This window comes from Procambarus clarkii, chromosome 60 (genome assembly GCF_040958095.1).
Source record: "Procambarus clarkii isolate CNS0578487 chromosome 60, FALCON_Pclarkii_2.0, whole genome shotgun sequence".
In the NCBI taxonomy this organism is placed as follows: domain Eukaryota; kingdom Metazoa; phylum Arthropoda; class Malacostraca; order Decapoda; family Cambaridae; genus Procambarus; species Procambarus clarkii.
In genome coordinates, this window is record NC_091209.1 from 33,595,524 (window position 1) to 33,608,295 (window position 12,772).

General features: G+C 45.3%; 1 protein-coding gene across 1 annotated transcript; it reads left to right on the forward strand.

Moving 5' to 3' along the window:
• The first annotated feature begins 203 nt into the window (after window positions 1-203).
• On the forward strand, window positions 204-11,993 carry LOC138353951 (cytadherence high molecular weight protein 1-like). Its single transcript, XM_069307386.1, has 2 exons — window positions 204-402; window positions 11,527-11,993. The coding sequence occupies exons 1-2, from the start codon at window positions 204-206 to the stop codon at window positions 11,991-11,993; spliced, it is 666 nt and encodes a 221-aa protein (XP_069163487.1).
• Window positions 11,994-12,772: the final 779 nt, after the last annotated feature.

Consider the following 12,772-nt stretch of genomic DNA (forward strand, 5'->3'; position numbering starts at 1 on the left):
CCTTGGACCTATACTGTTTCAGATATAAGTAAATGATCTCCCATAAGGAATAGACTCCTTCCTCTCTATATTTGCTGATGATGCAAAAATTATGAGGATTAAGACATAAGGAGATAGTATAAAGCTACAAGACGACCTAGACACACTGAAGGCACGATCCAACAAATGGCTACTAAAATTCAACCCAAGTAAATAAATGCAAGATGATGAAACTAGGCGGAGGATATAGGAGGCGAGACACCGGATACCAAATGAGAGATGAAGTCCTTCATGAAACGGACAGAGATAAAGATCTACGAGTGGATATCACACCAAACCTGTCTCCTGAAACCCTACTCAAAAAAATAACATCAGCGGCGTATGCAAGGCTGGCTAACATCAGAACATCCTTCTGGAAATTGAGTAAGGTTAATCTTCATAATCTTGTACACCACATATGTAAGACCAATCCTGGAGTATGCGGCCCCAGCATGGAGCCAGTACCTTGTCAAGCACAAGACGAATCTGGAAAAATGATACTTTATTAGATGTATGCCTCTAGGCTAGTCCCAGAACTAAGAGGCATGAGTTACGAGGAAAGGGTGCGTGAACTGTACCTCACGTCGCTGGAAGACAGGAGAGCTCTGGGAAATATGATCACCACATATACCAAATTTTCAGGGGAATTTACAGGGGTAGACCAGGATGGATTATTTAACACGGGTGTTACACGCACTAGGGGACACAGGTGGAAGCTGAGTACCCAAGTGAGTCACAGAGACATTAGAAAGAACTTTTTCAGTGTCAGAGTAGTTAGTAAATAGCATGCACTAGGAAGTGATATGGTGGAGGCTGACTCCATACACAGTTTCAAATGTAGATATGATAGAGCCCAGTAGGCTCAGGAATCTGTACACCAGTTGATTGACTGTTGAGAGGCGGGACCAAAGAGCCAAAGCTCAACCCCCGCAAGCACAACTAGGTGAGTACACACACGCACACACAAACGCACGCACACACGCGCACACACGCGCACGCACGCACACACACACACACACACACACAAACACACACACCAAGGAGCCTGGTGGCTGAGTGAACAGCGCCCGTTACTTGTAATCTTAGGATCCGGGGATCGATCCCCCTTCGATGGTGGAAACAAATAGGCAGATTTTCTATCAGATTTTTAGATTAAAAAAAAAAAAGTTGAGTGATTGACAGTTGAGAGGGGGCCCCTAAGGATCCAGAGGTCAATCCCCGCAAGCAGAACTAGGTGAATAGAGCTAGGTGAGTACACACACACACACACACACACACGTGTGTGTGTGTGTGTGTGTGTGTGTGTGTGTGTACACATTTAACCTTGCTACAGTGCTCATCAATCTGGGTAATGGGTCTCTACCATATATTTTTATCAGCTGCAATAATTGGCCAGTATGAAAATGAACAAAAAATTATTTTTTTTATGAACTGCTCTAACTTTGAGTTTGACAAAAACTGATATGTGATTGTTGTTATGTATTAAACAATTACCACTTTTATCAGCAGAGTTGACACAAAGTTGTATAATCCTGCCAGCAATGTTGTCCTGCAACAGTAGGCCAGGATATTTATTGTCCCATTGTCCCAGACACCAAACCTCTTAGGCTTATCCAGGTCTCTCTAGGCCTACGACTGACCATCCTCAGGATGTAGACCACAACAGTCTCCTCACTCCCTGGCATCCATTTACCACAAAGTGAACAGTCGCAGTAGATGACAGAAAACGTTCTCAAGCGTCTCCGTTCGGCCAAAGAAATCGAGATCAGAACCAAGATTCACTTTGTGTTATCAATTCCTTAAGCAGCAGTGTTACGAAGACCCGTATGCAAGATGCAACAAGCAGTTGATTCATCGTAGTTAGTAATATTGATCTAGTACACCTTCGTCTCTCTTGATATTACTAGTGTTCTTCGCTTGACCAATCAGAGAGAAGGTAATATTTTTTATCAAAATGTTTAGCCAATGATATTGACGGCTCAGCCGGGGAACTGACCCAACCGCGTCCGTTCGTCCAGAGAGTGACGATGTTATGGTGGCCCCAGAGTGTCTGAACACAGGCGATACATAACTGTACCATTGTTGACACATAACTATACCATTGTTGACACGTAACTGTACCATTACTGACACATAACTGTACCATTACTGACACATAACTGTACCATTACTGACACATAACTATACCATTACTGACACATAACTATACCATTACTGACACATAACTATACCATTACTGACACATAACTACACTATTACTGACACATAACTATACCATTACTGACACATAACTATACCATTACTGACACATAACTATACCATTACTGACACATAACTATACCATTACTGACACATAACTATACCATTACTGACACATAAACTATCGTCTTTGCAATATGATCACAATAACGTCTATATATCTGCACTTCAGATGCCATATATGACGTTCAGTGTAATATATGAATTTATATGTAATCACCAATGATTCTTATAAGGCTGCGTGATCTGATTGGCCCTCTCCTCACACCAAATTTGGAATTATCTTCTTATAAGCTTCTTTATTCTTCAAGCTTCCTACACCACTCTACATAACTTGAAGGGTTGAGAATATTGTGGGGATCTCTGACAAGGAACGTAGACCACTAGTGTACATCTACAGTTTACTTAAGTCATGTTAGAAAATTGGTTTGAATAAATTGTTGAAAAAGACATTCATTTACATTTTAAAACCCCTGAAGTAATAATTGATTCGTAACACGGAGTTACAAAGACAATGTGGAGTGTCTCAAATAACTCTCATTCTTATCCTTCTCGGAAGATTTCCCCGTGTCTCATTGTATTCTCCCCGAGAGAAGTGTCATAACTAGTGACTCTGCTATCATGTGATGACCTCTTCCTGCACCATCCTGGGGAACTCATCGTCTGATTATGGGGTTTCTCTTCATATTTGTGTACGAGTCCGTGTGTGGGGGTTGTGGATCACTGCCACTATGCCGCCCTCTCTCTGCCCTTATATATCAATGTTGTTATGATATCTGTGTGCTCCATGTTATTACCTAACCCTTCATATGTCCTTTCCATTCTCCTGACTATTTTTGTCATTTTCTTCTTGTAAGAAATCCCTCCATGGAGGGGGAAGAAACGTGGGGAACAAAATTAGTGGACGTTATGGACAGGAATTTCCTAACACAACATGTGAAGTAAAACAAGGTTAAGAAAGGGGATACACCAAGCCTATTAGACCTGATTTTCACCAAGAATTAGGAAGACATTACGAATATGGAACATGAAATACCACTAGGAGCCAGTGACCATTGTGTCCAAGTCTTTGACCACATGATGGAGTTTAAAACTGTGACCAAGGGGCAAGAGGTCTGGGAAAGGAGAGTAGACTATAGGAAAAGGGACTACAGGAGGATAAGAGAATATCTGGGAGACGTGCAGTGGGAGAAGAACTAAGAGGAAAAACAGTGCAAGATATGATGGACTTAGTCAAGTGGAAATGCAAGGAGGCCAAAGAGAGTTTTATACCAACAGTAAAAGAAAAAAGTTGGAGGGAATATAAAAACCCATGGTTTATTAAACAGTGCCAGGAAGCAAAAAATGAGAAGCAGGAGGGAGTGGAGAAGGTACAGAGACAAAGTGACATAGGACAAAGGACAAAGGACAATAGGATTAGACGTAAAAGAGCTAGGAATGGATACATTAACATAAGGAGAGTATAGGAAAGAAATTATGAAATCGATATTACAATGAAAGCGAAAAAGCAACCTAAATTACTACACAGCCATATAATTAGAAAAACGTCGGTGAACGACCAATTGACAAGACTAAGGAAAACAGAAGGAACAGAAAACTTTCCTTGTCAGAAAGCGACAAGGAAATCTGCGAGGTACTGCATGCCAGTTTTCATGGAGTGTTCACAACCGAGCCTGAGCAGCTCCAATTGTAAGAAGAGATTAGCCTAGATGAAAGACTATCAGATATAGAGTTGACAGTTGAGGAGATAATGTAACAGTTGACAACACTGGATGCAACTAAAGCGGTTGAACCAGACAATGTATCACCGTCGATACTAAAAGAGGCAGCGCAGGCTCTCAGCGTGCCTCTGGCAAGGATATTTAATGAGTCACTTATGACGGGAGAATTACCCAGTTACTGGAAGAAGGCAAATGTGGTACCTATTTTCAAAAAGGATATTGGGAAGAGGCACTTAACTGCAGATCAGTGTCACTGACAAGCATCCCCTGTAAAGTACTTGAAAGAATAATTAGGTTAAGACTGGCTACACACCTAGAGAACAGAACATCAGGTATGCAAACAAACATCAACATGGGTTCAGAGAAAGGAAATCATGCCTAACAAACCTTCTTGAATTCTATGATAAAGTAACAAGAATAAGGCAGGACAGAGAAGGATGGGCTGACTGCATATTCCAGGACTGACAAAAAGCCTTTGGTACAGTACCGCACGGGCGAATGCTGTTCAAACTTGAGAGGCAGGCGAGAGTAAGCGAAAATGACCTAGCTTGGGTAAAGAATCACTTACCAAGCACGAGCCAGAGAATAACAGTCAGGGGCGAGAAGTCGGACTGGCGAATAGTAACGAGTGGAGTTCCTCAAGGATCGGTGCTGGGGTCAGTTCTATTTCTAATATACGTGAACGACTTGTATACATGAGTCGAGCCCTATATGGCGATGTTCGCGGATGACGCGAAACTAATGAGACGAGTTGTGACAGATGACTATTGTTGGATCCTCCAAGAGGACTTCAACAAGCTGCAGAGATGGTCAGAGAAATGGCTACTGGAGTTCAACACGAGGAAATGTTAAGTTATGGAAATGAGATCAGGTGACAGGAGACCAAAGGGACAGTACACAATGAAGGAAAACTACCTTCCTGTGACGATTGAAGAAAGAGACCTGGACGTGGACGCAACACCAAATCTAACTCCTGTAGCACATATAAATGAGATATCGAAAGAAGCGTACTCTATGCTAGCAAAGGTTAGAACGTCATTCAGAAACCTAAGTAAGGAGACATTAAAAGCACTTTACACTGCCTACGTGAGACCAGTCTTAGAGTATGCCATCATGGAGTCCCCACCTAAAGAAACACATTAGGAAACTGGAAAAGGTTAGGTCCGGACTTGCATTTGATGGCATATGAAGAGCGACTGAAGGAACTGAACCTGACAACCTTAGAAAAAAGAAGGGAGTAAGGAGATATGATAGCAGCGTACAAAATACTGAAGGGATTGATATAGTGGAAATAGACGAAATGTTCACACGGAATACTAACAGAACAAGGGTACATCGGTGGAAGCTAGAACCTCAGATGAGTCACAGAGATGTTAGGAAGTTTTCTTTTAGCGTGAGAGTAGTGGGCAAATGGAATGAACTAAAGGAGCAGGTTGAGGAAGCAAACACTGTTCATAGCTTTAAAACTTGGTATGATAGAGAAGTAGGACACGAGTCATTGCTTTAAACAACCGGCGGCAAGAAAGGCGGGATCCAAGCGCCAATGCTCGATCCTGCAGGCACAAGTAGGCGAGTACAAATAGGTGAGTACACACACACGTACAGGGGCCTCGCGGCAGAGTGGATAGCGCTCGGAGGGTCGAAGTCTTAAGGGCCCGAGTTCGATGCCCGGCCAAGGCAGAGAAAATGGGCAGTTTCTTTCACCCTGATGCACCTTCACCTAAAAGTAAATAGTTACCTTTAAGTTAAACAGCTGATACAGGCTGCTACCTCGGTGTGTGTGTGTGTGTGTGTGTGTGTGTGTGTGTGTGTGTGTGTGTGTGTGTTTACTAGTTGTGTTTTTGCGGGGGTTGAGCTTTGCTCTTTCGGCCCGCCTCTCAACTGTCAATCAACTGTTTACTACCTACTTTTTTTTTTTTTTCCACACCACACACACACACACACACCCCAGGAAGCAGCCCGTGACAGCTGACTAACTCCCAGGTACCTATTTACTGCTAGGTAACAGGGGCACTTAGGGTGAAAGAGACTTTGCCCATTTGTTTCTGCCTCGTGCGGATATCGAACCCGCGTCACAGAATTACGAGTCCTGCGCACTATCCACCAGGCTACGAGGCCCCCATGTGTGTGTGTGTGTGTGTGTGTGTGTGTGTGTGTGTGTGTGAAAAATTAGTAGTTAATAGCAATTGATTGATTGACAGTTGAGAGGCAGACCGAAAGAGTAGAGCTTAACCCTTGCAAGCACAACTTGGTGAATACAACTATGTGAATACACACACACACACACACACACACACACACACACACACACACACACACACACACACACACTTGTCTTGTGATCATCGTGTTGGGTGGACGTGGGTTGGGAGCTCCTGGTTCACTAGTGGAGTGGGAGGGGTAATCAGGCAACTTCGAAGTGAAAAAGTGTGTACAAGTGAATGAAAAAACCTTGAGTTTTGGCCAGAGCCATAAGGTAGTGAAGAAAAACAGTTTAAATAGCGTAATTCAAAATAGTTGAGGAAGTATTGTGGCAGTGTGCAGTGTGGAGCAGACCTCACCGACCTCTGACCGCGTGACCTCACCCTGGCAGCAACCCTTCTACCACCACGTGGGACGACGCTTGGAGATTCACTCACCTATTGTGTTAGCAGGACGGTAAGATACTTGGAACCCCTGTGGGTAAGGTTGCATTATAGCAATGACTAGGTCAGGAAGGGGGTCTAGGTCCAACAGTATTATGATTGAGGAAGAAGATAGGTTTGTGGAGAAGATGATTGGGAAATTTGTAGAGAAGAGGGATGTTTGGATAGGTGATCTAATCCAGGGGATTAAAAGTGAAGTCTTTAATAAGATACAGGGCGAGGTTCAAAGACTCAAACAAGAGTTTATGGATTATATTCAAGAGGAAATCAGGAAGAGCAGGGTAGAATGGCAAGGAGAAATATCTAGGCTTACTAATGAATTTGGCAGGAATAAGGGAAGCTTGGCAGGGGAAGGGGGAGTAGTAGTAGGTGGAGTAGCGGGTGTAGGAGGGGTGGGGGTCAGCCAGGGAGAGGGCCACCAGCATGACCCTGAACTGAGAAAGAGGACAATCATAATCCATGGATTACTTGAAGCCAGGGCACCATCGAGGCAGGAAAGGATGGAGATTGAGGATTTGGAACTACAGGGGATCTTGAGAGACATGAGAGCCCAGATGGCAGGGAATGAGGTGCAAGTCCACCGACGCATTGGACCATACAACTGTAACAGGAAACGACCTGTCCTGGTACAGTTCACTAACGAAGAGGCAGTGGATTACATACTGCATCACAAACACCTACTCAGAGGTAGCGAAAATTACTACAACGTATTTATTGACAAATTCATGACGAAGGAGGAACAGATTGCCCACAGAGCAAGCAAACAACAATACGACTCTTCCCATTTGAGCGCAGCTACACACCCCAGTGCTAATCCACCCCATGCTAACCAGCTCACACGTGCTTCTCAGGTCACCCCTTCCCCAAATCAGCCGCCCCTGCTTATCTCCCCAGCACATCCCTTGACCCCTCTGACCCCACTGGAGTCAAATTCATCCCACATTCCAAGGACCCCCTCATCACCTCAACCCCCAAAACCCGTCCAGCCCTCATCCCCTCAACCCCCAAAACCCACCCAGCTCTCATCCCCTCAACCCCCAAAACCCATCCAGACCTCATCCCCTCAACCCCAAGAACCCACCCAGGCCTCATCCCCTCAACACCCAAAGCCTACCCAGCCCTCACCCCTCCTCATCCCCTCTCCTTCCATGTGACCCCCCACCCTTGCGAGGGAGGTGGGAGGTCCCCCCCACCCCCTCTATCCTTCCCCCTCCCAACCTCTCAACCTCTATCTGTCTCCCAACCTTACGCTATCTCCCAACCCCTCTATGCCCTCCCTAATCTTCAGACCCAGTATGCCCTTCCTACTCCAGGCCTACCTACCCAGGCCCTACCCCAGACCCTCCTACCTACATTCCTAGAAACCCAGCCCCCAGTAGCCCCCCAAGCACCCCTCCTGAACTCTTTCACCCCCCGGACCCCCCCAGACACCCCCCGGATCCCCCCGGACATCCCCCGGACCCTCCCCGCCCCCAGTCATCCCCCAGACATCCCCCAGATCCCCCCAGACCCCCAGAGAAAGGGAGAACTCTGGTACAAGAGTTTCCATGAAGAATCTCAAGGTTTGGTACACCAATGCTGATGGGGTATCTAATAAAGCAGAAGAGATAAAAGAAAGAGTGAGTGAAGCAGATCCTGACATAGTTGCAATTGTGGAAACTAAAATTAATGACATGATCTCAGATGCAATCTTTCCTGAAGGGTACCAGGTGATACGAAAAGAGAGAACACAGAGACAGGGAGGGGGAGTAGCACTCCTAATAAAGCGGAAATGGAAGTTTGAAGACCTGGGAAATCGAGTTACCAATGAGTGCACAAGCTTCATACATGGAACTCTGACAGTAGATGGGAGGAAGATTGTGATCTTGGTAATCTACAATCCCCCACCAAACAGTAGAAGACCCAGGCAGGAGTATGATGACAACAAGAAAGCATGTATAGATGAACTGCAGAAGGCAGCAACACTAGCCCACAGAATGAGAGCGAAGCTGCTGATCATGGGGGACCTAAATCATGGAGAGATAAATTGGGAATCAAGGAATCCCCATGGAGGGGACGAAACGTGGGGAGCAAAATTAGTAGATGTTATAGACAGGAATTTCCTGACACAACATGTGAAGGAAGACACAAGGGAAAGAGGAGGAGATGCACCGAGCCTATTAGACCTGATTTTCACCCAGAACGTAGAAGATATCGAGAATTTAGAGCATGAAATACCTGTAGGGGCCAGTGACCATTGTGTCCTAGTCTTTGACTACATGATGGAATTCAAACTTATGACCATGGGACAAGAGATCTGGGAAAGGAGAGCTGACTACAGGAAAGGGGACTATATGAGGATAAGGGACTATCTGGGTGAAGTGCAGTGGGAGGAAGAAATTAGAGGAAAAACAGTCCAAGATATGATGGACCTAGTCATACAGAAATGCCAGGAGGCCGAAGAGAGAATTATACCAACGGTAAAGGGAAAAAATATGAAGGAATATTATAACCCATGGTTTAATAGACAGTGTCAGGAAGCAAAAATGGCCAGCAGGCGGGAGTGGAGGAAGTACAGAAGACAAAGAACAGAGGACAACAGAAGCAGATACAACAGAGCTAGGAACGATTACATTAACATAAGACGAACATCGGAAAGGGACTATGAGAACGATATTGCAATCAAAGCGAAAAAACAACCTAAGTTACTACACAGTCATATAAGAAGAAAAATGTCGGTGAACGACCAAGTGACAAGACTAAGGAAGACAGAGGGGGCATATACTGAAAGTGACAAGGAAATCTGCGAGGCACTGAATGCCAGTTTCCATGGAGTGTTCACTACCGAGCCTGAGCAGCTCCCATTGTTGGAAGGGGTTACCCTAGATGAAAGACTATCAGATATAGAGGTGACAGCAGAGGAGGTAATGAAACAGTTGACAACTCTAGATGCAACTAAAGCAGTTGGACCAGACAAAGTATCACCGTGGATACTAAAAGAAGCAGCACAGGCCCTCAGCGTGCCTCTGGCAATGATCTTTAATGAGTCACTTATGTCAGGAGAATTGCCCAGTTGATGGAAGAAGGGAAATGTCGTGCCGATCTTCAAGAAATGAGATAGGGAGGAGGCACTTAACTACAGACCTGTATCACTGACAAGCATCCCCTGTAAAATACTGGAAAGAATAATTAGGCTACGACTGGTTGCACACCTGGAGAACATTAGGTTTGTGAACAAACATCAACATGGGTTCTAGACAGGGAAATCGTGCCTAACAAACCTTCTGGAATTCTATGATAAAATAACGAGGATAAGACAGGACAGAGATGGTTGGGCAGACTGCATATTTCTGGACTGCCAAAAAGCCTTTGATACAGTACCGCACATGAGACTGCTGTTCAAGCACGAGAGGCAGGCGGGGGTGGGGGGAAAGGTCCTAGAATGGATAAGGAACTACCTAACAGGAAGGAGCCAAAGAGTTACGGTAAGGGGCGAGAAGTCGGACTGGCGAACAGTAACAAGTGGAGTACCACAAGGATCGGTGCTGGGACCAATTCTATTTCTTGTATATGTTAACGACATGTTTACAGGCGTAGAGTCCTACAAGTCGATGTTTGCGGATGATGCAAAGTTGATGAGAAGAGTTGTGACAGATGAGGATTGCAGGATCCTCCAAGAGGACCTGAACAGATTGCAGAGATGGTCAGAGAAATGGCTACTAGAATTCAACACGAGCAAATGTAAAGTTATGGAAATGGGACTAGGAGATAGGAGACCAAAGGGACAGTACACAATGAAGGGGAACAGCCTACCTGTAACGACGCGTGAAAGAGACCTGGGGGTGGACATAACACCTAATCTATCTCCTGAGGCACATATTAATAGGATAACGACAGCAGCGTACTCTACACTGGCAAAAGTTAGAACATCATTCAGAAACCTAAGTAAGGAGGCATTTAGGGCGCTTTACACTGCCTACGTAAGGCCAGTCTTAGAGTATGCCGCCTCATCATGGAGTCCCCATCTGAAGAAGCATATAATGAAACTGGAAAAGGTTCAGAGGTTTGCAACGAGACTCGTCCCAGAGCTACGAGGGATGGGGTATGAAGAGCGCCTGAGGGAACTGTGCCTTACGACACTAGAAAGAAGAAGGGAGAGGGGGGACATGATAGGAACGTATAAGATACTCAGAGGAATTGACAGAGTGGACATAGACGAAATGTTCACACGGAATAGTAACAGAACGAGAGGACATGGATGGAAGCTTGAAACTCAGATGAGTCACAGAGATGTTAGGAAGTTTTCTTTTAGCGTGAGAGTAGTGGGGAAATGGAATGCACTTCACGAACAGGTTGTGGAAGCAAATACTATTCATAATTTTAAAACCAGGTATGATAGGGAAATGGGACAGGAGTCATTGCTGTAAACAACCGATGCTCGAAAGGCGGGATCCAAGAGTCAATGCTCGATCCTGCAGACACAACTAGGTGAGTACACACACACATTAACAGGGTGGACAAAGACAAAACTCTTCAGCACGGGTGGGACACGAACAAGGGGACACAGGTGGAAACTTAGTACCCAGATGAGCCACAGAGACGTTATAAAGAATTTTTTTTTAGTTAGAAAATGGAATGCACTAGGCAGTGATGTGGTGGAGGCTGACTCCATGCACAGTTTCAAATGTAGATATGATAGAGCCCAGTAGGCTCAGGTATCTGTACACCAGTTGATTGACAGTTGAGAGGCGGGACCAAAGAGACAATTAAAGCTCAACCCCCCGCAAGCACAATTAGGTGAGTACACACACACACATACATTATGTGTGTGTAAGAAACATTAGAGGCAGTAACACCAGAAGCAGTAACACCAGAGGCAGTAACACCAGAGGCAGTAACACCAGAGGAAGTAACACCAGAGGAAGTAATACCAGAAGCAGTAACACCAGAAGCAGTAACACCAGAGAAAGTAACACCAGCGGAAGTATCACCAGAGGCAGTAACACCAGGGGAAGAAACACCAGAAGCAGTAACACCAGAGGAAGTAACACCAGAGGAAGTAACACCAGAAGCAGTAACACCAGTGGAAGTAACACCAGTGGAAGTAACACCAGAGGCAGTAACACCAGAGGCAGTAACACCACAAGCAGTAACACCAGAGGAAGTAACACCAGAGGAAGTAACACCAGAGGCAGTAACATCAGAGGCAGTAACACTAGAAGCAGTAACACCAGAAGCAGTAACACAAGAGGCAGTAACACAAGAGGAAGTAACACAAGAGGAAGTAACACCAGAAGCAGTAACACCAGAAGCAGTAACACAAGAAGCAGTAACACCAGAGGAAGTAACACCAGAAGCAGTAACACCATAAGCAGTAACACAAGAGGCAGTAACACCAGAGGAAGTAACACCAGAAGCAGTAACACCAGAAGCAGTAACACAAGAGGCAGTAACACCAGAGGAAGTAACACCAGAAGCAGTAACACAAGAGGCAGTAACACCACAAGCAGTAACACCAGAAGCAGTAACACCAGAGGAAGTAACATCAGTGGAAGTAACACCAGAGGCAGTAACACCAGAGGCAGTAACACCACAAGCAGTAACACCAGAAGCAGTAACACAAGAGGCAGTAACACCAGAGGCAGTAACACCAGAGGCAGTAACACCAGAAGCAGTAACACCAGAAGCAGTAACACCAGAGGAAGTAACACCAGAGGCAGTAACACCAGAGGAAGAAACACCAGAGGCAGTAACACCAGAGGCAGTAACATCAGAGGCAGTAACACCAGGGGAAGAAACACCAGAGGAAGTAACACCAGAGGCAGTAACACCAGAGGAAGTAACACCAGAGGAAGTAACACCAGAAGCAGTAACACCAGAGGCAGTAACACCAGAAGCAGTAACACCAGAGGCAGTAACATCAGAGGCAGTAACACCAGGGGAAGAAACACCAGAGGAAGTAACACCAGAGGCAGTAACACCAGAGGAAGTAACACCAGAGGAAGTAACACCAGAGGCACTAACATCAGAGGCAGTAACACCAGAATCAGTAACACCAGAGGAAGTAACACCAGAGGCAGTAACACCAGAGGCAGTAACACCAGAAGCAGTAACACCAGAGGAAGTAACACCAGAGGAAGTAACACCAGA

Excerpts from the sequence above, each read along its gene's own strand:
- LOC138353951 (XM_069307386.1), top strand. The coding sequence starts at position 204 with ATGATGAAACTAGGCGGAGGATATAGGAGGCGAGACACCGGATACCAA. Across the intron at positions 403-11,526 it reads AACATCCTTCTGGAAATTGA|AGGAAGTAACACCAGAGGAA; the intron begins GTAAGGTTAATC and ends CAGTAACACCAG.